Source organism: Scedosporium apiospermum (genome assembly GCF_000732125.1).
Source record: "Scedosporium apiospermum strain IHEM 14462 chromosome Unknown SEQ_SAPIO_0077, whole genome shotgun sequence".
Taxonomy (NCBI): Eukaryota; Fungi; Ascomycota; class Sordariomycetes; order Microascales; family Microascaceae; genus Scedosporium; species Scedosporium apiospermum.
This window is the reverse complement of record NW_015971778.1, coordinates 1,004,376-1,030,258: the sequence shown is the minus strand read 5'-3', so window position 1 is coordinate 1,030,258 and position 25,883 is coordinate 1,004,376. Positions and strand designations below refer to the sequence as shown.

Sequence of the window (25,883 nt, the reverse complement as noted above, 5' to 3'; positions counted from 1 at the left end):
TCAACTTTGAGGCGAGGTAACATGTCAAGAGACAAAGGCTGTGCTGCACTCTTTTCATCATTCCCCCTCGGTCTACGTCTCTATTTATATCTCTTGTAACATGAAGAACGCCGTAGTCAGAGAGAGCCTAAACCCACCTGGGAGGCTAGCTAATTTGCCCATCCTCCAGGAACCGCCCGCACGTAGGCCTGTTGCGGCCGTAGAATGTTTACGTGCCGACACGCCTTACACCCCTTTCCAGTTAAGACGCCGAGCTGATATGCACATTGCTCAGACTAGCGTTCCTACTGGAGGTCCTATGGGGTATACTCGATACTCGCTCGGAGTTCCTCCGATCAAATTAGCTATCAATCAGCTGTAGGTTTTCAACACCCTGGTGCTCCGTGATGAGATAACATTAAAAGGACCACAACTCCCCCCGCCCCAGAAGTTAACCCCTGTCGTTCCTCAGACAGCTGATAGTTGTTTAGCCCTGCTCTACGCAACCCTAAGTCTGCCCAGCCAAGTTTTGATACGGCAGATTGAAGCAAGTCTGGACAGCGAAAATGGCGTCAACAGCGCCTCGTCCACGGCACTCCGTCGGCCTACGGTGGAATGCGCTGACGGCTTTGACACTTGTGCTAGTGTCTTTCGCCCTTTGGATCCCAGTTTCAAACGCCACCACGATGGTGCGCCGAGGCCCTATTGGTAACGGAGTCGAATTGAGGGTGCTTCCTATTGGAGAGTACGTACCGCCTCGTTGCTCAAGCGGAGCAGTACATGTTGTGTCCTTCCCTGCCTATTCTGTTCACGGTCGCACCAACTAGATATGTTGGAGCTTTGCTAACGGGTACATGCATATCAGTTCTATTACCTGGGGTGCCCAGAGTTCAGATGAGAATGGTTACCGAAGTACCCTTTTTAAGCTCCTCGAGGATCGAGGGAACAAGGTCGACTTTGTCGGAAAAGTGAAGAGCGGAACCATGGCCGACAATCAACACGAGGGACACCGAGGTTTCCTGATCAGTGAGATTGAGAGCTCAAGTTCGACTGGCATCAGTGCTGCCGGAAACATTGCGCTGGTTCATGCGGGAACCAACGACATGAACAAAGATATCAACGTTGCAAATGCTCCTGCACGCCTCAAGTCCTTGATCAATACCATTTTCAAAGTCAATCCCGACGCGTGTGTATTTGTGTGCCAGATCGTTCCGGCAAGGTCCAGCAGCACGCAGGCACGCATTGACGCGTTTAACGCTCAAATACCCGCTCTCGTGGACAGCTTTGTCGACGCAGGGAAAAAAGTGATGATGGTTTCGATGAACCATGCTCTGACCCTTGCTTCCGACATCAGAGACGATCTTCACCCCAACGACGCAGGCTACGTGAAGATGGCCAATGCCTACTATGACGCAATAGAAAAGGCGGATGCCAAGGGCTGGATCACCAAGCCAGGTAAAGCAGTGACTCCTGCGGATGCCACCTCTCCGGAGAAGTGTGGACCATCGCCGTCCTGGTATAGGGTGACTGAGCCGATCGCCTCCGGCGCCAAAGTGTATATGAACCCCCTGCCACTCCAGAACATAGAAGGGCTAGATTGGGTGCTCAATCAAAGGAAGATGCTAATACTCTTAATTTTTTTTTTTCTCAATGTAGAGCATACGGCGATGGCGATTTCAAGCAGGCCTGGAATAAAATGGGTGTCGTAGCGGAAGGCGCATGCCCACGTGCCCGACTGCACTTCATGGATCTTAATGGCGATGGCCTGAAGGATTATGCTTGTGTAGATCCAGACACGGGAGAAACCGAGGTTCATATCAATATCCCTGACTCGCAGGGTAGGACATCGGGATCTTGGGGCAAGGGCCGTATCATAGCGACGGGCAAGGAGGGTCGAAGCGGCAAAGGCGTCAAGTTCGCTGAGTCAGTGATTGTCCCGTCTTATTTTTTCTCCTCTTTCTCTCCGCTTGGTCTCGTATAAGTATTCGCTGACAATTACTAGTTTGAATGGAGATGGTAGGGACGACTATATCTATGTTGACCCCGATGATGGTGAAGTTTATGCTTGGATCAACCGACTAGAGAAAGATGGCGTATGGCAATGGGAGTCTATTGGCAGGATTGCTGGTGGAGTAGGAGCAACAAAGGACAACCTTCAAATGGTTGACCTTGATGGTAAGCTTCGCTGTTCCCTTTTCTGTTCTTTTACGTTTAACGACAACCACTCTCTCGCCCTGCCCAGCTTCATGTTGGCTAACTGCATGCCGCTACGCATCTAGGTGATGGTAGGGCTGATTTCTGCATAGTTGGCAAGGACTCTGGTGTGGTCACAGCTTGGTTGAACACCGGTGTTGCCGACATGCCCGATTACCACAAACTCGGAGTCATCGCTACCGGAGCCTCCGCCCAGAAAGGAGATACGGTTATCCTGGGCGACTTTACTGGTGAAGGCAGAGCCGATTACATGTATGTCAGCGAAGGCGGCAAGGTCCACGGGTTCGTCAACCGCCTACAGGAAGAGTCCATCGCGCCTCGGTGGCTGGGACCTGTTGTTTTCGCTGATGGACCCGACGGTGCTAAGCAGGACCAAGTGCGCCTGGTGGACTTCACTGGTGATGGTAAGGTGGACTATCTCCTTGTTGATGAAAAGACTGGTAAGGTCACACTGTGGGAAAACCAGGGCACCGGAGGGAGATACCAGCCAGGAGAAGGTGTGATCCTATGTGACTGTAAGTCCCTCACCCTTCCGCACTCTTTCCCCTTTCCCTCGACGTCTTTAAAAAAAAAAAAAAAAAAAAGGCATCCTTCTGTCCTTAGATGACGGGCTATTGGCCTCATACATGCCGTTACGATTCTAACCCGTCGAAAATTTAGTGGACGGGGATGGCGTTAAAGACTACTTCTGGGTTGATCACGATGGCAAAGGTTGGGGTTACTTGAACGTAGGCAAAGGCAAAAACGAATGGGAGCCTTTGGGAAACATTGCCCTCGGAACAGGCCACAAGAGAGAGCAGGTTCGCATGGCAGTTCTGACAACCAGCGGCCGTGCAGACTATATTGTTGTGGACGATGAAACCGGACGAGCCGAATGGTGGCAAAACATGGGTCGAAAAGGAAACTGGAATTGGCAAGCCCGTGGAGTTTTTGCTACAGGTCCTAAGAATACCATTGCCAGCCAGTTTGGGTGGGGCTTCAACGGAAGGAATGTGCGCTTTGCAGAGTAAGTTTTTCTTCTTCTTCTTCTATTTCTTCTCCATCCACTCGTGGTCCTCTCTCAAACATACTCGGATCCACTGACGAAACGTCTTGACAGCTTGGACGGCGATGGCCTTGACGACTACATCTATATCAACGAAAAAGGTGCCACGGTCTGGTGGAAACACCTTGGGACAGATCCGCCATCCTGGGGTCTCCCCCATTTGGTCGCCAACCCCCGCGAGCCCGTTTCGCCGCGGGACATTCAATTTGCTGATACCAACGGGGACGGTCGTCTGGACTTCAACGTGATCGGTCGGGTTACTGGTAAGACGAGAACTTGGCACCATCTTGGCTTCCAAGACGACATGTCCATCCGATGGAATACACCGCTGCCTTTTGCGGATCGATCGGCTCCCGGGTTTACCGTCCGACTCGCCGAGGCAAGTCAACGTCATTATACTATACCTAGTGCCAATTCTTTTGCTCTAACCTTGCGTGGAATTTTGTAGATGACTGGCGATATGCGTGCCGATTACGTATCCGTCAACCCAGATAACGGCCGACTCGATCTCTGGATCAATCGCTGTGATCCGATTAGCGATGGCGGTAATAACGACCCCGGCGATCCGCAGCCTGTTGAGGAAGAGTCCTGGAGGGATGTGCCTTGCACTGACTCGGGCGCTACCGATGCTCTCGATGACGCGGATGAAAAATGGAAGAAAGTGCACGCCGACCAAGCCTGGAAAGACGCTCTCGCAGGATGGAAGAAAAACATCAGCGATCCCGATTATAAAGACGGTTTCTCTGAATCGATCGCCAATTTCTTCAATGAGAATCCAGGCATGGAGTGCGAAAAGCTTGCCGAAAATAATGGTTGCCATGGCGGCGCCTATTTGAAATGCGAGGATCAAAGAGGAGAAGCGGCCCCGGCGTCTTCGTTCATTTTGAACTCTTTCATGAAACTTGAATCGGTAAGCGCCCCCTCCCAAGCCTGAATTCGAGCCGGCCCTCTAACTTGATACTTTTTACACGCGCGTTAGCTGCTCTGGAACCAATACACCTCGACAGAGAGCGTGAAAAACAATATTGAAGACAAGATGGGCACATTTACAGATACTTTTGCCCCTCTGAAGAAGGAGGACGTAGCCCTCTCTGTTATCCTTGATATCGTCACTATTGGCTACGTCTCTTTCGCAGCCCCAACGTGGGGGAAAGTAGTAAAGCAGATGGACTTCGCTAGGAGAAACGGCGGAAACTTCGATACGCTCAAGGACTTCACCAACGGCATGGTAACTCAAGGCATGACTCTCACCAAGGACATTCTTGCGTCAAAAAAAACAGCGCTTGACGTACAGAATTCGCTAGCCTTTCGCACCTCCATCATTGTCGAGACGTATCTGAATTCTATCGTTGCTTTTGCCGCTACTGTATTCAGTGGCAAGGGTGACGGTCTCGACCTCCTTAGCGACATCATCGCGGACGGCAAGATGATTGACTCGGGCCTAGACACTCTCGCCGTCAACGAAACTTCTGCCGCCATTAACAAGGCTTTGTACGCTCAACTAATTCCTATGGCCTGGAGACAAACAGACAGGGATTTGAACCCTTTGTAAGTGTCTAACAGGAAAGGGGCCAGGAGAAGGCTAAGGGCACCTCCGGCACTGACTGTAATAGTGGGGAGAAAGCTAACAATGTCCGTATTAGTGTTCTTGACACCGAGCTCAGCTGCGAGGATGCACCCAAGGATGACCAGATCCAGAGACGTCTTACCGACAATGCTTTGAAAAGTGAAATGGTCTGCGACAAAAAGAACAATAGGGCGTACTACTTGGTTGCATCCGAGGATCCCCATGCTAATTGTTGGGACAAGGACGGCCGTTTCGCGTCCATCGGTTGCTACCCATTCGCGAAATTACCAGGTACGGAGGCCTTGAGCGAACTTTGGGGGAATGTCTATAGGGAGGATTTCGTTCACGGGTAAGTTTCTTGGGCTAAATGATGCTGTATCGCACCAAAGATACGGGAAGGAATTGGGCTAACCGACATTTATTCCACAATAACAGGTCTCTAGCAACGTACAAGGCAAATGGCGGCAAGAATATGGAAGGGATTTCGGGCTGGTACATTAAGAAGGATGGATGGAGGAGCGTCTTGGACGATCTCATTGACTACGATATCCGAGCGCCTTTCATCTTTGATCTTCCTGTCTGCACCTGGGGAGACGCCGTTAAAACCTCCGTTAAGTATCGAGATGGTGATAGGCCACACCATTTCCCCTGCCCTTTGAGGATTGGCGAGGGCGAGCTTTAGCGAGATAGTTTTACAGCCATCATCGATGGGTTTTAAACAGATTAGCATGCTTGTAATCCCAAATACACTTTCTCTTCTTTGTTTATTGGAGTTGGCATGGCGGCTCCAGACGCTTAAACTCGGCGAGGGTCAACTGGGAGATTCTCATCTTCTCAAGATTGATCTAACCCGATCCAGGGTTCAGCTCTTTTCTCCACGACGATTCGTCCAAGACGACACCATCGGACCCCGCGTGCCCATCTCCATCACAACCCAAACTTCACCTCCTCCTTATCAGCAATCATGGCAGCGGCTCAAGAATACGAGATTACGGGATTGACCCCCTCCGACTTTGACGAATGGTCTGCGCTTTTCCACGCGTATATTGATTTCTACAAAAGTGTGCTACCTGATGATCAATATAAAAAGACATTCGAGCGCATCCTCGAGACACGTGAAGGTCTCGATGCCGTGGTTATGAGGGAAACCGAGGGCGATAAGAAAATGGTCGGCCTCGCCCACTTTTTCCCGCAGCAGTCGCCATGGAGTGAGAAGAAGTTTCTCTTCCTAAATGGTAGGTACTACCAGGAGTGTTTTTCCAAGCCGCGCTCGAATATCCACGTTTTTTTCTCTGCTCTCATGTCCATTGCCATCGGCTTTTCAAACCGCTGTTCCAGTCCATCCAACTCCGTCTAACCACGTATATTAGACCTATTCGTTGACCCTTCCGTTCGTGGGAAGGGTCTCGGACGCCGGCTGATTGAAGCTGTGGGGGATAAGGGGAGGAGTGGTGGCTACAGTCGTGTGCAATGGGTTACGGCTCATGACAATTTCACGGCGCAACGATTGTATGATAAGGTGGCTGAAAGCATCTTCAAAGAGTATCGTATGAAGCTGGACTAAGACTCCATGGTTGAAACAACCTCGGCCCGCTTGAGGAGCCGGTAGATGTACTGTAACGGCCTCCCAAACGCTTACAATGAACTCTCAAGGCTTTATAAACTGCTATCGCCCCTGCCAGAATGGCAAGATGTACCAGTCCCATTCTAACAGTGTCATCTCTGTTCCAGCGCAGTACCCAAGCCCTTTTCTATTTACCTCTCGGGCTTTTCCGAGGACTTGACACGATCATTCTCGGCAAGCAATTTGTATTGATGGGGAAGACGAGAAACTGGGCGTGTGGAACTACCAAGCTAAAGAACGCGGCGGCTGCTGTATGGCGCCGAGGAATTGGCATTTCGGCTTTATACGCCTTCTTGACTAGAAGACTGAAAGATGGGCGAATGACGGCCCGAACAACTTGTCTATATAGAATATTCTAGCTGGAGCTTAGGAATCTCAGATTCCGAACCCTAATAACCAGCGTTTTGGAGACATATCGATGACTTCTAAAGTCTGACGAAAACGACACACCAGTGGTTGACGGCGCTCAATAACCTCCTAGGTCCTGCGAACAGGGACATGCAACTGCTGTAGAACGGGACACTATAGGGAAGCCCTGAAACTGATGGCAGGGAAGACGATTCGAGAATGGGTAGACCGATCATTACAAGATTCCGCCAGTGCAGGAGAGCCAGGATTGGCTGATAGATCTGGTAAAAGCCATATCCCCTTACGATCGCCCTAAGATGCCCCTCGCGGCTACTCTTACCTTTACCCTTTCAGATGCCTCCACGGTCCCCCGTACCGCTGCATTACAAACCGACTAAACGTGGACTCGATGGACCCAACCAAACGATCTATTATGTGGGCTAATGAGGCCGCAAAGTGTGTCCGGGACCTCTTTGGAAGAAACGAAGATGGCTACCGGAGCACGCAACAATCGGCGGGAAGGGGAAGACTACGGGGCCAGCGCAAGGAGAGGCGGCAGAGGGGCGAGACGCCGCAAGAATGGCTCATCGGGAGGAAATCGGCCTAGGGGAGGCAATAGGCCCGAACGAGCGAGACCCGGCCCGAGTTACATTCCGAAGCGTTGGCAGCGTTCTCGTTGCGGAAGGAAAACAAACGCCGGAAGGAGGGGGGGTTAAAAGAGTTTTTGGCACTAGTCCGTGAAATTCAGGCAAATGCGATAGTCTGGGCCTATTGTCAAAAGGCTTCGGTGCCATGCAACTTCAGATCATTCCACGAATGTTCAATCTTTCATGACCGATAGAGATGAACTCTGTTCTAGGCCGTCGGTACGAAGTACAAGAGGAGGATTTAAAGTCTATGGGACAGTGCTAAGAAAGGCATTACAAGTCCATCCAGGGTCTAACAAAGCATATGTATAGAGTATAATACTGATACCCGCGACCAGCTACCTGTATGATAAAATATGGCTCCATATGAGGCAGTTTGTTCTTATCAATAGTGAATAGTACGAAAGCTAGCGGACGCGCAGTGTGCAACTTCCTTCGTCTTGACAGCCTCGTATGAGGATCGCACTCCAGCACCAATTGCGAAGAAGCCGAGGAAGCCGACAACTCTGCCCGCGATCTCTGCAATGTTAAAGCTCAGTATCACTCTTGCTGGTCCCGTCGCCCTTCCCACCTCCGATGCCAACGTTCGAGCCACCTTAATCAATTCTCTTTCTAACTACACAGCGGCCAAAATGTAGCGGCAAGTAGAGCCAGGATGGTCACGAACTGGGGTGGAGAGACGAGAGGCGGACGAGACGAGACATTAATTATCGTGCAACTCTACTCCCTACTCCAACCTCCCTCCACCTCCCTCAACCTCCTCCGAAATGTCCTCAGCCGTCGCCGACACCATCTAGTTCCCAAAACCACCCGAAACAATCCAACGTGAATCAATCGTTCAACCCTTCCGGGCCTTCAAACCGCTTTGAACCTCTTTTCGTGGAGCTTCCGGACCTCAGCGGCTAGCTCAGGATCTGGACCATCTACCTCTAAGTCGGGAACCACCTCCTTGATGGGGATGCTCCTCACACGACGCGACCCGACGCCCAACTCGCCCAACCACTGCATGTATTGAGCTGTGGACGACGCAAATACGATCCGACCCAGACCGGCATATCCATGAGCAGTCGAACACATCTGGCAGTGTTCTCCGGAGGTGTACACCGTGGACGTCGCCCGCTCCTCCTCCGTCATGTGCGTTTGAGCCCACAGCACAATGGTGAACTCGGGGTGCCAAGTGACATCTGCCTTGGTCTTGACCTTGTTGCGATCTGTGTATCGGATCCGGCCGGCGCTGTCAACGAGAACGGAACCGAAGGGAGCATCGCCGGCGTCGAGAGCTTCGCGGGCAAGCTCGATGCACTGTCGTAGGTAGCCTCGGTCTTGTTCTGTGATGCCCATTTTCTTGCTGGTTTTTGGTAGAGAGCTTCCTGGTGTTTGGCCGGGTTTTCCGCCTCAATATGTTGTCTGTAAGAAAGTCGAAGGTGTTTGGAACTTAGGATGCGCTTTGCCATTTAATAACATCTTCCTGCGTCTTCGCGCTCATCCAAACTAAGTTATAACCCCGCTCCTACATCAGGAAGGTGCATATGGGTTCATGATTCTGATTTCAAATTTGATTTCAAATCCGTCCTACCGGGGCAGGCGGTGAATCTACTTGCAATACAATTGTCGGTTTTGTGCCCCTTCAAAGCCACCCTCAAACTGCTCGCGGTTCACAGTAGGTCATCTCCAAGCATGCATCAAAGTAAGCTCAGGCTTGGCGTGTTGCTGTATATCGGTATGTCAGGGGAATAATCGCCTCTGGTAGATGCTGGAACAAATCACCATTGAATGAGCGACTCGCTTTCAGTTCTTGCAATCATTAACCTCTTTTACGCCTGATTTATCGGAGGATACGGATGATATATGGAACTCCCTTGGGACAAGCTACCCGGTATAATAGTGGATCATCAGTTCGACAAGACTGATGAAGGTCCGTCTCTGGGATCGCCGCAAAGGGGCCAGCCAATTGCCCTCGGCAACAGCGAAGAGGAGTTCAACATGCGGTGCAATACTGGAAGAAATGCAAAGTCTAGTTATAAACACCCACCTCGACTATCAATGGCAATCAATCGCAGGCCATGTGCAGAAGTCGCGGGCATCGTAATAAGTCATTCGCCTGTCCTCACCAGAGATTCACCTTCACTATTTTTATTTCTCATTCTTGCCCAATGGCTTTTTATACTGAGAGTAACCGTTTTATTTTCTCTCCGGCAGGCTGCCTGATAGTGCTGCCGCCTCCCCGTAATCCTACTTGGCGATAGTCTTCATCATACTCTAAACCAGGGTACATACATGCCAGACTACAGAACATAAGACGGCTTGGCTTATATGTAGATAATCTTACTAATTTATGTGTCCTATTCTTCGGCGGAAAAAAGAAACTCGATGTTAACAAGCATTAGTCAATGAAGTTTGGGCTAATATTCTTCTGATAATGTTTCGCCGTCTTTCTTTGAGTGTAGTGCTGGGGACTGACCGCGTCTGTTCTGGGGACCGCATCTTCGTCCCCAAGTTCTGACATACCGACTGCTGGATTAGAAGAGTTCACTGTCAGCCTATTATCTCAGTTTCGAGGTTCTGGCAGGCCGACCGCCGGATTAGAAAAGTTGACCGTCAGCCTCCTCGTCCATGTGTCCATACAACTCGGAGGGCTTCCGTTCTCATCCTCATCAGTCCAACATTTAACGGAATCAAAGGACCAGTAGGGTTCCGGATGAGGTTTCTCTAGGCGTTCCTTGAGGAAATCGTAGACGCCTTTACTGCTCGCCCGGGAGTCGTTGTTAGGATCCAGCCTCCTTTCTTTAATGAAGCGAAGAAAACCGCTGAGAAAGTTGTCACCTTTGTCTTCGTTTACATCACGGATCAGCATGTCAATCCACTAGGAGAAGTGCTTAGCATTAGATACCATCGACACACTATGTTCGTGCAGCACGTCACCTAATACCTTTGAGACACTTTCTTTGAGCCTCAATGTCCTCGTCTCATTGTGACGAAGATTTTAAGAGACCCGAGCTCACGAGGGCCCTTTTCTGGGCCAAAATAAAGGATATTTCCCGGCTTGATATCACCATGAATTCCGTACCTGTCGTCCTCCTCTCTCTCCGACTCATGGATAGTACACAGACCTCCCACAAGCCCGTAACATTGCTGGGCTATCCATAGAATAAATTTGTCCATGCGATTGTCGGTGGATGGGAGTCGTTCAATGAGATGCTCTGGAGGTTTCGCAAACAACGTCCTTAAGGTTTCCACCGTCGGCCCAAGGGAATAGAAGCACATATTCATTCCCTATTTCGAATCTGGCGAGGAGCTCGACGAGGTGGTTCCCAACTCTTGTTTTTTGGTGGGCGCTGATCTCCCCATTGAAAACTGTGCCGTTGTCCCTGTTATCTGGGCGTAAAGGCTTAAGAGCGAAAAACGTAATATCGCCCTACTCAACAGACTCGGTCAGAAGGCCGATATAAAGCCCGGGAATTGTATGTAAATCAAGCAACCTACAAATTCGTGGTGGTCCGGATGGATGCATATGTTTTGTACATTTCCAAAACCACCTTCGGTTATCTTATGGCCTACCCAGCTCCAGGGCATAATGGTCCCCTCCTGGAGTTTGAATCTCGGGGCTTTCGGGGTGCCTATGTCCTTCGAAATGTAAGGTACGTGTACCCACCACTGCTTGTGGGCAAATTTCCACATTGTTTCTTGACGTCGGACAAAATCCAGTGGCTTCGAGTCGCGCTTCTTAGATTTCTCCTCATGAGGACTTGGGGGTCGTGTCCATAACTTTCCATCCGTTTTTACAGAAAGGAAGATCAGTACCTCGAATTCCGGCCCTGTTAAACTCGAAAATGAGGTTAACCTCCTCGGTCAAGACCAGGATAATGAATTTTTTTTGACTAGAAGGTGACGGAATGGTGCATAATAAGCCGTCATGTATTTCTTTATATCTGCCATTTCGGGCCAGATCGTCAATGACCCGTTAGCGACGGCGGCAGAGTGGGAAACAGACTGGCAATGCGGATATTGACCTGAACTTACCGGTGCCAGCACCCTTTTCACTTCCTAGTTGTCGCCTTCTATCACCAGGACGTTAAAGTTGCCTCCGCCGAGAATTGTGAGAAGCTTCTTCTCTAGCGTCTGCTTTGTGCCATAAACAAACGGAAGGAAATACACGTTCAACATTTTTTCCAATACGGAGAATTGCGAATTCGAAGTCGGGTAGACCTGTGGAAACTAACCATCATGCGATCTTGCTAGCTTGTCTCCGGTCAACCCCTAGGGAAAGGCTAGGAATACACCTGAGATGTTCTGGCTGCACGCGAATAGGTGGTGGGCAGTGCAAGCTTCACATCTCGCTTCGTCTGACGTCGGCCACTCTCTAGTTTTTATATTTCCATTTCATTTCTCATGCCAGTCTCTCTGTGTAGTCTTACCCATCTCCCGACAGGCGCATCGCACTCACTTGCCGTGGATGGAGTCGTTCAGACAGCTAATTCCCATTCTAGACCAGTGGAGCCTTTCTGTGTGAAGGGATTAAATAACATCGAGATTACTCTAAAGAGACCAATTAACAGAGGGCCCGCAAGTCCTCAGATTTTCTACCAAGGTATTTGTTGTTGGCATGGCTTCCCTCTATATCCAGAAGCAGAATTTGGATATCCTCGGCCATTGATTGTGGAGATATATTGTGGACCGCGAGAACGCCAAACGACACGAGGCCTATATTTTGAAGCATCATACTGCAGGTGGCCGGTCTACGCGTAGCCCTATGATCTACACGGTAAGTTGGCACACAAGACTTTTTTTGTTTTCGCGAAAGAGGCTGCTGACCGGCAACGGACACTCAATATAGAAGGAGGACCGCTCGTTGCAGGCCAAGACTGGAAAGACACATGCCATCTGCTAGTCTGCTCGCCATGAGCTTTTCGAACTGAGCACTCAATAGGAGTTATCTTAAACCGATCCCAAAAGTACACAGATAGACAGGCTCTTTGGTATTACTGGCTGCATTTCGTAGCAGAACTCCTTCAAGACTTTACGAGTTCTAAAATGGTGATCTTTCTTTCCTTTCCTAGCATAGCGGAATCGTCCCGTGAGTCTTGTGCGTGTTCTCTCCAGGTTTGTGTCCCCGATAAGTTGTGATGGGCATTCTAGCCATGAGTGAAATGGAAAACATGTTCTCGCCACGCAAAAAAAAAAAAAGAAAAAAACTCGCTCAGATCCCGCTAATTTTTTACCCGAATTTTATTCTTATTGAGCAGTGAGTAACGGGGCCAGCAAAACGGAAGTTCTGGAAGCTCGTGGATCGGGGCAAGAAGGCTTTAAGCTTGGGGGGAGGTCAGCCAGCCTCCTTGTCTAATAAGTAGCGCAGGCTGACGCATCTATCTGTCCACTACCTTGACCTGTACAAGAGGCCACATCCACCGCAACGATTGCAGATTGGTCCCCGCTTCCTCTACATTCAGTACAAGTTCTTTGCTGTATTTCCTTACCCCCGCTGCAATTGGATATCGGACAGAAGCCCGAACCTTTACATAGTGGGCATACGGTGGTGTCATTGCACATCTAGCACTTATACTCGGGAACGTTCTCCGGGTCGCAATACCGGCAAATCGTTGAACATCGCTCCCGCGGCATCCACTGCAATCCCCTGCGATATATGACGTCCAACCCGACCCGGAGCAGGTTCCACAGAGAGGCTTTCTTCCCCAGCCCTTGCAGTCGGGATATTTCGAGCCTTCAGTCGAAGACATCGCCGTGGAGGAACAATAGCTTTTGGCAATGTCGCCTGGTTTGGATTAGCGCTGAACTCTCGACCCCGACCCCAAGGAACTGGGTAAACGTGTAAAAGTAGGGTATCTTAGCAACTACAGTTTTGAAGTTGGAACGACGTCGAATTCCAGTCTTTTCCGATTGGTGTCGGAGAAGTATTGGTACGGGGAGCAATATGACCGTCGAGTGGAATAATTTGCCAAAAATGTCCGGCTAACATAAGTCACAGAATTGGGTTATTTCGGGATGGAGGTCGATATTGATGTTATTGAAGAAGTAAGGAATTTCTGTACCTGTGATGGGCCAAGCAAACCGGCATCTCGCAACTTTGTAATTCTCCAGCCACGACAGAAACCAATCAAGTCACGCTACGTTGCGTTGTTTCGTGTATGAAAGCCCGGTGCTCTCTCCCGCTGTGTTACACGGGTGCTCTCCAATCAAAAGAAATATCGATTAATGCTGGAGTCTAGGCGTTCGTCAGCCTCTCCATTCCATCCTCCTCGTCTCGGGCTCTTTTTACGTTACGTAGAAATCCTTTATCCCACCTGTCGTATAAGCTATCTCTTAGCCTTAGCTCGTAGCGTCCTGACTTGCCCTGTTCTTGGTCAGCTTGTCAATCCTATCCATGATTCCAACGTATTGTATTGAATCTTAACCTATCGACTGAACGCGGGTATCCTCGAGCACCCAAATCCAATGTTACAGTGGGTTATGGGTTAGTTGGGTAGCCAAGCCTGCTACGGGTTGGTGGGCTCCCGGCCTACCGCGGCCTACGCTGAATTGGGTAGTGCGCGGATATTCCGAACCCTAGCTGCAACGCTGTCCTTGGTCATTTTGAACCTAGAAATCCGGTTTCAAGCAAGTAGGGATTATATTCCGGTCACCTATGCCGTCTCTTATCTAGCGATGTAGTTTCTTCGGAGATACTTTATCCGCCACCCGGAGTAGGTAGCATATCGTATCCGAAGCAGCAAATATGAGTGAGACTAATATCTATTCTAAGCCCCGAGCCCTCTCCACTCTCTAGTGAGATGTCGAGGTTCGCTCTAACCCATACACCCACCCTCACAGGCTTTTGGAAGGTATCCTTCCACGTTTCCAGTACTTCCACGGGAACCGTAGACGCGCCGAGTCAGTGTATGAGTCTTCGAGGTCTTTTCCATCGAGCTGAATGCGCTCGTATTTCATCCTCTTCTGCCGTCTCTCGAACCAATACCAACCTATGGCAATACCAAATGTAATCGCCATCAATGGAATTGACACTGCAAAGAACATTTTCAGGGCTCGACTGGAATACTGCTGTGGCGGACTTCCAGACTTTACCTCATCGTCAGGCTGAAATTTGATGACATCTGTGCTGAAAAAGGTCTAAAAAGAACAAACACACTTAGCTCCACTGCTTCCGCTCAATGGTAACTTCTGAGGACTTACTGAAACAAACGTGGCCGGAAGGAAGACCAAGGTTATCACCGCTATGACTCGGACGGCAATGGCTTCAAGTCCCATGGCATGTGCCACCCTCTCCTGCTGCACTACTGTTTGGATTTGGAGATGTTGAATCAGCTGTAAACGAGAAGTGTCAGTTCGAGACCCGGGTCAGTTCAATAAAGTATTATGCCACCTCAACTTACCATGTTTTTCCGGTCAGTAACCAATTTCGATAGTATTTGAGCCCTTGAGATTTGGGACTCCAAGTCGTAAGTAAGCTCTTCAAGACGGGAAGTGAAGTCGAAAACGCTTTGCTCGCTCGCCTCCTTCTCTGGGAATCCGGGATTCTTTACGAGAGAGCGGAAGAATTTCACCAGTCGAGTAATAATCCCCAGGTTTGATTTCAACGCCATGATTGTTGCGTTAACTCGTTCCTCTTCCTGTTGTAAGATTCTCACGCCTTCAGGATCCCAGATAATAGGGTTCTCCCCATTAGTTCGAGGCGGAAGAAGACAATGGATAGTCTATGAATTCTTAGTATCAAGAATCCCAATACAACGTGTTCAGTTTTTCGTCGTTTGACTCACCAGATCCTGAATTTTGTCTTCCATTGAGCAGATGAACCAGCGCCAGTCTTGACATGCGGACCGGCAGTAAAGGAGATGTGTATCCAAGCTTGTCTCGAACGCCTGTTGAAAGGTACCGAATCTTTCCGGGTATCTTTGTCCCTTTGCCAACTGCGTTCCTAACAACGTGTGCAGCTTCACCTTCTGATCCCCCAGAACCCATAATTGGGTGTGGGCCTCCACGTCGAATTGATGGTGAAACGCAGCATTGCGTATCTTCCACTGCCCGTGCCCGTGCGCCTTTTCATCGAGGTCTTTATTTATACTGACGCTCTTGAGTGAATAGCACATCTGATACCTCCTCCCGCTTCGGTTGAGAGACTTGATGATGTGTGCCGGATTCGGCTCAGATAGTGCCACGTCTGTTCGGAATCCACTGGATCTAAGCTCGGAGTCAAGCCCATCGCGCCGACCGAAGATGTAGAGGAATTCGAGAAATTCGGGCATGACTTGGAAATAGGCCAGGATCCTCTTGAGTGACTCCCGAGTCGTTTCCAGGGGCTGAGTGGAGCCAGCGGTTATTAGGGAGCTAATTCATTGAAATTAGTAGGTTGCCTATCGATGGAAATACCCGCACGAGGCGTGAAACTACTGAGAAGCTGAAGTGTATCAACTTACATGGTGCGGAATACCGGATCTCCAGATGAGCCAGGCACGGATCTGAGGTCACTTGGGTCCGTCAAATAGCTCGACACGTCGGCGTCGCTCCATAGAATTTCTTCGATAACTCGATGATCCTTCCCGATTTCTCGATACGGTATGTAGACGTCATGTTCCACAAACAGATTGAGGGCTTCAGACCTCTCTAGAAGACGCCCGTCGTACTCCTCTAGAAGTGCGCCTCCATACTTCGCTCTATCGATGATGCATTTTGGATAACTCTGGTAGTCCTTGTATGATGCTATGAAATCATTCGGCACCCCTAGATCAGACATAGCTTCGTTAGTCTCGGAGACTGCAGGTTCCGCTATTTAGAGCGGTATTATGGTAGGTCCAGTTGTAGCGAGAGCGTGCCGAAAAGCGTTTCTTGGTTTTAAAAGGAGAGACGTCAAGACAAGTTCTTTATAAACCCTCCGTGATAGTAGCATAGATCGTTCGACCGTACGATATCGGGCAGTGCGGCTCGGGTGAAGATTGCCGAGGCGCTCTTCAACTTCACTTCCGTGGACGAGGTGGTTCGAGCTCGCAGATTCTAAGTCTCATTCGTGTAAGATACACGTGGGCGAACCGGAAATTGCCTCTTTCGGAAACGGCTGGACACATGCCATACCTGGCGCCTCACTTTTGCATGTCTGGATGCCAAACCTGGTCAGTAGTGATGTCATGCCGAAATGTGATTAAGAATTGGTGGATTTTGTGGATCTTCCATCCCAATGAACATCGCTGTCCCTGCGCCGTCAAGACCGGGATTATAATTTTGTTCAATTTTTATTGGTGTTGTGTTCTACGCTGGGCAGCAATGCGAGAGCCTGCCTGAATATGCTCATTCACTGGTGTCAACGCCAAGCCAATCACTCTGATTGCCAAACTGCTCCTTTACAATCGTAACAAGACATGTATTGGTACTTTGATACTGCATGATGAACAGAAACTGTCCAGTCCAGGACGGGTGGTAGTCTTTTGAGGAGGGTTCAGGCCTTCAGGCTCTCCACCAGCAAACCGGGAGGCGGTTCGCTTCACCCTCCCAACCCAAGATTTCTTTCCCGCAGTTGAAAGCGTCGTTCTCGTTCTAGCTTCCGAATCATTTGGGTTTTGTCGATTTTTTGAAGGCTATAGATGTGGTTTTTCTCCCTCTAGGAGACGGCCAAGTCAGTCACAGACTCACAGTCCAAAATTACATTGCAAGATGCGAGCCAAACTCAAGATTGGAAAAGGAAATAGAAACGGGTGTTGTCTCACCGGCGTTAATTTTCGTGGGAGAGTCATGGAGAAGTAGTCTGCCTCTGGTACCTGCGTCACATCCATCATCAGTGATCAGTTGTGCCCATGGGCGGGGTAAACAACTGCTCATACCAAGACCTGCGGCACTCTCCAAAAGGGATCCTCGGTTTTAAATACCCCGCTCAAGTAGTCTCGGACATCACTCCAGTCGAGTCCGTATGATGAAATCTTCTCTTCGACCATTTCGCCTTGATTAGGACGGTAAACGGACTGGGGCCGCTGTATGCTGCTCGGTGCCCAGGATTCACTCGAGCTGTGAGTGTAAGCCGTTTGGCTGCGTGCCGGCGTCGACGTGCCACTCTTAGTGGACTTCCTAGATCTGAAGAACATGTTTGCGCCGAATCACTCCCGTCGTGTTAGGTTACAAGGGAACGCGCACCCACGTCGAAGGACTGAGTTTTGTGGCAGAGAAGTAGGCTTTGCAAGTGTAAGTGGAAAGTGAAATAGAACGAGCTGCACGAGACGATAGGCCGGTGAGAAGTGCGAGGAGCTGGGACTCGGTTGAAGGCAGAAAAATACAAATCGACATCACCATCGACACAAGACCTGAGATTTATAATTACAAGTGCCAACATGGTGTAGATGGTGCTCGCCCGTGGCTACATGTGCAATGCGGACAGGCATCAACTATCCCAGCAGGCTGCCGTCGCCTTCAGACCCTCCCTTAGCATCATTCGTCTTATCCCCAGGGAGTTGAGCCGCATTCACTTCTCGCCCAGGCTGGTCGCGGCCCAACTCGGGGCTGATTTTTCATCACACAGGCTTCGATATGTTATCAGTTATGATAGATTACAGAGCCAGCCGGCTCTCCCAAACTTTTGCGAGGTATAGGTACAACCTAAGCCCTTACCGGTTTAGGAGGCGTCTGTCCAATGTGCAGACGTAGTGATTCTGCAGACCACCCTTGTGGTGTCGATGAAGTGTTCAAGCCGTTGACTGCAAGCCGGTTTGCAGACTGCCTCTGGATGACGTCTTCGAAATTCTAACGTGCCGGCACCTTTAATGTTGCGCTAAGAGGTTACACGAATATAAAATCCACATTCATTGCCTCACCAAACGGCTCGCCGCGTATTCCCTGTTGAAGGAGACACATTTGGGCGGATGTATCCCTGTTCACCCTCTTTTTCCAAGGTCCCCGAGAATACACCTCGCAATACCCCAAAGATCCCCTGGCATATCACATTTCACCATGAATCGCAGTCCACTCAAACGCGTGGGCACTGGCTCCACGACCATCCACCTCGACGAGATGGCAAAGCAATACAGCCAGGCGCGGGACCATTTCATCCAACTGATACTTCCTCGATTCGAGCGGCGGAATGCAGATCAGAGGAAGTTCTACTTGGTGAAGTCCATAATCAAATATCTCCGCGAGACGGGGCCGCAACAGGATCCTATACTCAGAGGATGGACGTCGGCCTTTGACCGTCTTTGGAAGTCCTCGTTCTACATGATAGACGTCAGCCCGCCACAGCTGACGGCAACCGAGCTTGCTCCTCGCATCACATTGTTCCTCATACTAGTCTATCTAAACTGTCCGGAGGAAATAGTCCGCTTTCGAGATGGTGCCATCGACGATAGGGCCTTGCCGTTCACCAAGGAAATTCTCGAGAACGCCGTTTCCGCACACCACTCATATTCCAGGCTACGTGGCGATATCGAACGTGACCTCTTCATACGGGCATTCCTCAGAGAACAAAACCCCTGGTGTGCCATACAGCTCACGATGGGCATGGAGAAAATCCACAATGGCTCCCGCATCTTTCCTTTCTATGCCACGGATCTCCATGAAAAGTCCTCACTGAGGGTAAGCCCACACAACGCTACAATATGGCTTGTGGATATCCCAGAGGATTTTGTCGATGAGAACTTGAAAAAAGCGATTCCCCATGCGCGTAGGAAAGTGCCGTGGAAAGGGCCAGCATTTGATAAACAAACGTCACAAGACGATCCTACAGAAGACGTACGTTAACTCACCAGTATTTCCTTCCTGATGCTTCGAAGAATGGCAAATACTAAACGGCTCACTAACGCCGTACCTACCATCAGATCTTCCGGGTCGTAGTCAAGAAGTTCCCGAAGGATAGAGTCGACGCCTTCAGGAAAGAACGAGATGCCCAGAGAGCCTTCGCTGGGATTGAAGGAGTTATCAGATACCTCGGGTCGATCAAATATACTCACTCGACCCAATATTTTAACCGCAATCCCCGCTCACCGTCGCTCTTCGACGCAGAGTGTTCCTGTCTCCTACTCGAGCTAGGAAATAGTGACCTTAACAGAGTCTTCATGGAAGAACTGCCACCCAATCTACCCAAGGAGATAAGCACCTGGTGGGAGAGGTTGGGGAATCTACTTCAAGCCTTGGCACGGATTCACGAATTCCAGATTGACGGAGTGCAGTATCACGGGTGAGTTTGATATTTCGAATCTACTCCCCAACAAGAATGAGCTAACAATTGCGCCCTGGCCTTAGATGGCATGGTGATATAAAGCCAGAGAATATCCTTTTCGTTCAAGGTGTTTACAAGCTGTGCGATCAGGGAGAAGCTTTGATACGCCGAGCTACGAGCACGGAAGAAAGGATACAGCCGCCGCGGGCACCAGCACACGGTGGTACGCGAGCCTATGGTAGGTCGTATGCGCCACAGTAGTAGCCTTTTAGTAGTCTTCTGCATCATGCGCCTACTTCGGGTGACACCTTTGCTAACTCGAGATAATCTAATCAGGGGCACCCGAAAAATCCGCGTACCTGAACGCCAACGGTCAGGCCATGGAGAACAAAGTGCTCCAGACTAGCGACGTTTGGTCTTTGGGTTGTGTTTTTTCCGTGGCTGCTTCTTTTGTCGTTTTGGGAGAGCAGGGCGTGGTCCTCTACAAAAAAGTGAGAAAAGCTGCTCTTGAAAAATACAAGGGCAATGCAGCGGACAGTTACGCCTTTCATAACGGTTCTACGGTCTTGCCCGAAGTCTTGGAATGGCACAAGTATCTTCGCTGCATCCATCGGCAGAGTGACGGCGTCACAGGTAAGATCCTCGACGTGGTCGAGAGTAAGATGCTCCAGCCTGAGGGAAATAGAGCCACCGCAAAAGAGGTCCTTGCATGCTTTCAGGAGATACTGAGCAACTACACACACACGCCGGGATCGGGAGAATTCCCCGAAATCGTCAGGTATCTGCAGAAATTTGACATCAAGGCCGAGCTAGAAACGCAGCAAGAGCCCACACAGAACGATAGTGGAAAGGACGGCGGTGCAGGGATATGCCTCAACGGAAGTGGTGGGGAGCGAGGGTTCGGGAGCTCGGAAGATCTTCTCAACATGCGAGAGCTTCACCCGACTTCGCAGCGAAACACCGTCAGGCCCATGTCGGTCGTATACGAAAGCGACGGCATTAGCAATATCAGAAGGGTCTACAGTGGTCCCCGTAGTGGAAGAGCGAACACTCACGGGGCAAACATACAAAGGCTGAAAACCATGCAGAATAGACGTTCGGTGCTGGCAGCGATCGAGATACAAGCTGAGACTATTGATGGCCAGCCAGCTTTGACGTCAGACGTGCGAAATTGGTGTGAGGTTGAGGATGAGCTGAAAAGGAACTTCAAGGAAAGAGATCTAAAGACCATATATAAGGGAGTTTCCGAAGCGAAGACTCTGAAACAGACTGGCCGAGCACTTCTAAGGAGGGGGGAGGCCCCAGTGAAAGGTAAAGCCTCTGGGGATGATGCACTGGCAGGCCATTTTGATAACCGTGATCTGGTAAGTTTCGCTGGCAAAGAGACAACAGCCCGCACAACTCCAAACCCATTTACTAACACTTCCCAACCTCTAGGTTTTCCTTGTGGACAACGGATCTTCCATGAGGAGACACTGGAATGAAGCCACCTACGTCTTAAGGGTGCTTGTGTGGCGCGCCCTTGGGTATGACGAGGACGGCCTGGAGCTATACTTCACCAATCCCGGGCCGAAAGTCGTCCAAAGCAAAACGCAGGTCGTGGCTCAATTTGAGAACGCAATGGAGAAAGCCAGGGCTAAAGATGATCGGCGCAAAACAGACATTGTCCAAGCACTGAAATCTATTCTAGACAATGGGCCCACTGAAGCGAAACACCGGCAAGGGCCAGGGACAAAAATTCGCAAGAAGACGATCATTACCCTGACGGATGGCATCTGGGAAAACTCGACGGAGGAGAGGGTAAAGTATTTCTTCAAAGATCAATTCCGCCGTCTTCAGATGTCCTACGGCCAGTTAGATTCTAGGCCAGATGACCGATCTCTCCGGCAACTAGACGAGGAGAGGCCGATTAGCTTTCAATTTGTCCGCTTCGGACATAACCCGGAAGCGGTCGCAAGGCTGAACCGTCTCGACGATGAATTGAAGGATGAAACTGGGGTGTAAGTCATTGCCTTTTTTTTGGCCGCTATCAACTAGCTCTGGCCGCTAACATTCTGCTTAGCGACTTAATTGATACCGAACCATCCTCCGGGGATGTTCACAAGATGCTGCTTGGCAGCCTTGACAGCCGTTTGGATTCTATCGTGAATGGGGCAAATCGGAGTTATCTTCCGAGTCCCACAACTGATGACGGAGAATCTCCTCGTTGGCCGTTAGGAAAACAAAGTACGACAGCTATGGCGAGCCACTCTCAGCATTCCTCAGGTTTGTACGAGCTAGGCGTTTCATCTTCAAACCATAATGGGTGACCACGCGTGTTGGATATGGACATACTAAGAAAAATTGAGAGGTGATTAGAGTAAGATATAAGGACGGAATCGTAGACTTAGGTGTTTATAATGACAGAAGAGGAGTTTTAGCAATTGATGCTTCCGATCTAACTGCGACGTACAAAGTCGTCTGTAGTGGCTCACATATGTCGACGAGTCCTGATCTTAGAATGGCGGAATTCGTCGAGTTTATAGATTCTTAAGACACCATGCCTGACACATGCTCGAAGTATCACGGGCATATTATCGATTATAACAGCGGAAATCAAATTCATGAAAAATCTTGCTTCTATTTTTGGCTCGGCATGAACACTTCTCTTGAAACCGGAAGAAAGTGCCGCTGTCAACAGTTCTCCGATTGGCAACTGCGGTCTTGACTCCTTCACATCACATGCAGCACGTTGGATAGACATGTCGCATGTACAAAGCAACTAATTTGTCGACTCACTAATTAAGAAAGTAGTCTGGACTTAATCACAAGCAATATAGTCAACGTAACCTCATTGTGTTAGCTCCTTGGGCAAGGTAATCTATTACTACTTAATATTCCATCATCAACTCCATCAACTCCGTTCTTTCATCTATTCCATTACCAATTCCACTATCACCAAATCTTTTTTACCTACTTTTTTTTTTTCTTTTCTCATTTCTCTCTCTATATTCCAAGTCTAAAGGATTCCCCGAGATTCTTACAACAGCGAAAACATTAAGCTTACCTGCCATGCTTACTGCTCGACGTCTCATTAGGCTGGCCAACTTCGGCCAGCTGCCAAGCGCTCGGTACGGGCGGTATCACCTTCCCTTGATGATGACGCACCAAGCGCGAAACTATGCAGTAGCTGCGATCACGATCAAGGTCCCGCAGATGGCTGAGTCCATCTCCGAAGGGACATTAAAACAGTTCACCAGGCTGGTAGGGGATTTCGTGGAGCAGGATGAGGAGATTGCAACAATTGAGACTGATAAGGTGTGTATATTTCCTAGTAATGTTGGCGGCCTGGCTGGCTGGTGCTAGCTGTTCTGAGCTGTCGACATCATGGTTTCTTTCCCCTTCCCACATGAGGATTTCCCTTTCTGGAATAGAACATGGTTCTATTTCTAATAAATAAGGTTAATTAGATCGATGTGGTAGTTAATACCCCCGAAGCTGGAGTAATCAAAGAGCTCCTTGTGAATGAGGAGGATATAGTAATCGTTGGCCAAGATCTTGCTCGTCTCGAGTTGGGATGCAGCAGCGATGGCTCCAGGGCCACCCCGCCAAAGCAACCAGAGAGTGATTCTTGCGGACGGCAAGGTGGCAAGGAAGCAAAAGAGCCCACTCCTCCCAGCTCCCCAACATCCCCACTCAGCAATCCATCCAAAGCCATGGCAAGTGGTACCCCTGGGTCTTGCGAGGATCGCCATGTATGTACCCTACCCTGTAACTCCTGTAATATTCTCTGATCTGCATTTAGGTGAAAATGAACTGTATGAGATTACGAATTGCTGAGCGCCTCAAGCAGTCCTAGAACACTACTACAGCTCTTACTACCTTTAACAAAGTTGATATGAGTTCACTTCTAGATTTCCGAAGCCTCTACAGGGAGGATGTCTTGAAGAGAACAGGTGTTAAACTTGGGTTCATGGGCGCCTTCTCTCGCGCATGTGCCTTAGCGATGAGAGATATCCCTGCAATTAACGCCTCAATTAAAGGAGGTAACACCATTGTATATCGCGATTATGTTGATATCAGTGGGGCAGTTGCAACGGAGAAGGGCCTAGTCACGCCAGTTGTGCGGAATGTGGAGGCTAAGGATATAGTTACAATCGACTAGTTAATTGTAGAACTGGGAAAGAAGGTCTGTTGACATATCCCCACTATCATAAGATGATTTTGTTTCTAACCCTTTCTTTTAGGCCCGAGATGGGAAGCTTACAATTGAGGATATGGCTGGTGGTACCTTCACGATCAGTAATGGTGGGACCTTTGGCTCTTTGATGAGTACACCAATCATTAATCTCCCACAGACGGCTGTCCTTGGCCTGCACGCTATCAAAGAACGGGCTGTTGCTATTAACGGAAAGGTCGAAGTGAGGCCAATGATGTACTTGGCCTTAACATATGACCACCGTCTCCTAGATGGCAGGGAGGCTGTTTAATTCCTTATCAAGGTTAAGGAATATATTGAGGACCCACGACGAATGCTTCTCTACTAAATTTTCCAGCTTGATTACTTTTTTAATATATGCTCCCTGAACTCTTATCTTTCCTTGATAGATCCGTGACTGTGATAAGCCATCGTGGAAAAGAAGTATGCCTAAATCGTTCTTTTCAACGAGAGACCGCTCGCCGCTGTGGGTAGCGAAGTCTGTGAGAGTGACTCAACAGCCTCGAAATCTAACTCTAGAGATAGTTTATAACTGTAGGATGGTCGCGACTTGGAAAGACGATATGGCGCTGTCCATCACTTTCTTTCCCCAGACCCCCACTGCTAATGCGGTATGGTTCGGGTGCAATCTAAGCAAGCACGAAATTCACGGATACTACCTCACGGACGCTGAGCTACTCGCAAGTAGGCTGGCAAATTTTAAAGGGGGAGTGCTTCATCCCATGCTGCTGCCAACCAAACTTTAATCTCGGTGATTTGGGGGCTAGAGGGATAGGTAGATTGAGCTTGTGCTGTAAAAACTGACCCAGCTTCGCCAGAGACCGAACGACCTCACAACCCCGACCTCTACTGCTCCTATAAGAGAGAGACTAGGGAAGACCACCAACGCTGGAAGCTCCATGAAGATATCTGACTCTAACACCAGTCTGTGGACGATGCGTCGCTTTCGAGATCTGCGCGAAAAGATTTGGAAATACCAACAGTCCCCATCCGGATGGACAAGGACGAAGTCTCCAATCTCCTCGTCTACTTCTGACGGACTAGATATGCAAGAAACTGAGAAACCCTCAGCTTCGGAGCCACTTGATTCAGATGCCCAGGACGTAGCCGAGAGCAGGTCCACTGCGTTTCTGTCGTCTGATGTTAGCTACCTGAAGCATGACCTGCAAAACTAGCAGGCCCACTTAGTCAGGATGATTGAGCACGTCGTTGAGCTGGGGAACACGGATTTTTGGCCCCCAACGACGGCTGATACATGCACTGCTGAATACCAATCCAAACTAGAGGCCGTGAGAAAACCCGGTATCCGCATCAGAGCACGGCTGAGAGACCTAGTTGACGAGTACGACGAGGTTATAAGGAAGTGCAGGCATATGATGGAGATGACGACCTTGTCAACGCAGAGAGTAGTGCAGCTCAAGCAACCACCCACTCCTTTCTCTCCCCTCGTTCAATTACTCCCATCCAGCTGACATTCATTGGTCGAACAGGAGCTCAATAGCATTGGAAGGAAGGATGCCAAAACAAATTAACAAATATCTGAAATAAACTTGGAAGTCGCGCGGATGACTCTCCTCGATGGCAGTCGCATGAAGTCCATTGCGCTGTTGGGCATGATATTCCTCCCCGCCACTTTGATTACCGCGAGTTACATGCATATTATTACTTTTCGCCCCTTCGGTCTCCGTAGGAGGTTGACGATGGCATGGATAGGTTTTTTTTTTTTTTTCTCCATGGGGTTCTTCGATTGGAAGACGGAGGGCGACGGCCGCATTGTATCGCCGTATATTTGGATTTATTTCGTTGTCGCGATATTCCTCACCCTGATCACATTCGCTGCTTTTTATCTCTTCGGGGGGGAGGAGGAGGGAAGATGTAGACTTCGACCTGAAAATTGGGCAAGTTTGAATGTGGACAGACCATATAAATAAACCCAACTGGAACGTAGTGGCTAGCCATGTAATAGGCTTCTTACGGCCAACTGATGCTAGTCGCGACTCTTGGTGCATTTTTTTGTTGTCAATTGGTCCAACTGTAGAGGGATCACACCTAGCGGACAAGAATATAAATAGAAAGCAATGACGAGCTAAAGAATCTGTTATCCCCTGTCCTCTGAAGATAT

At 49.4% G+C, this 25,883-nt stretch overlaps 5 protein-coding genes across 5 annotated transcripts; 3 read left to right on the top strand and 2 right to left on the bottom strand.

Annotated features, from left to right (window-relative positions):
* Positions 1-545: 545 nt before the first annotated feature.
* SAPIO_CDS1935 (uncharacterized protein) lies at positions 546-5,487 on the top strand (the record flags this gene model as incomplete). Its single annotated transcript, XM_016785096.1, has 11 exons — positions 546-724; positions 845-1,534; positions 1,636-1,902; positions 1,982-2,154; positions 2,259-2,708; positions 2,854-3,199; positions 3,293-3,501; positions 3,730-4,148; positions 4,218-4,786; positions 4,882-5,154; positions 5,241-5,487. 11 exons carry the CDS (start codon positions 546-548, stop codon positions 5,485-5,487), a joined length of 3,822 nt encoding a protein of 1,273 aa, XP_016645393.1.
* A 282-nt stretch (positions 5,488-5,769) lies between these two features.
* SAPIO_CDS1934 (uncharacterized protein) lies at positions 5,770-6,369 on the top strand (the record flags this gene model as incomplete). Its single annotated transcript, XM_016785095.1, has 2 exons — positions 5,770-6,040; positions 6,176-6,369. 2 exons carry the CDS (start codon positions 5,770-5,772, stop codon positions 6,367-6,369), a joined length of 465 nt encoding a protein of 154 aa, XP_016645392.1.
* A 1,782-nt stretch (positions 6,370-8,151) lies between these two features.
* SAPIO_CDS1933 (putative deaminase) lies at positions 8,152-8,765 on the bottom strand (the record flags this gene model as incomplete). The annotated part of the gene is made up of 2 exons (XM_016785094.1): positions 8,152-8,217; positions 8,286-8,765. The coding sequence occupies 2 exons, from the start codon at positions 8,763-8,765 to the stop codon at positions 8,152-8,154; spliced, it is 546 nt and encodes a 181-aa protein (XP_016645391.1).
* A 5,478-nt stretch (positions 8,766-14,243) lies between these two features.
* SAPIO_CDS1932 (uncharacterized protein) lies at positions 14,244-16,167 on the bottom strand (the record flags this gene model as incomplete). The annotated part of the gene is made up of 5 exons (XM_016785093.1): positions 14,244-14,546; positions 14,610-14,741; positions 14,810-15,130; positions 15,194-15,761; positions 15,851-16,167. 5 exons carry the CDS (start codon positions 16,165-16,167, stop codon positions 14,244-14,246), a joined length of 1,641 nt encoding a protein of 546 aa, XP_016645390.1.
* A 2,195-nt stretch (positions 16,168-18,362) lies between these two features.
* SAPIO_CDS1931 (Dihydrolipoyllysine-residue (2-methylpropanoyl)transferase) lies at positions 18,363-24,032 on the top strand (the record flags this gene model as incomplete). Its single annotated transcript, XM_016785092.1, has 10 exons — positions 18,363-19,136; positions 19,223-19,581; positions 19,647-19,801; positions 19,900-20,927; positions 21,001-21,563; positions 21,781-21,828; positions 22,641-22,860; positions 23,013-23,297; positions 23,708-23,731; positions 23,790-24,032. The coding sequence occupies 10 exons, from the start codon at positions 18,363-18,365 to the stop codon at positions 24,030-24,032; spliced, it is 3,699 nt and encodes a 1,232-aa protein (XP_016645389.1).
* Between the last annotated feature and the right edge of the window lie 1,851 nt (positions 24,033-25,883).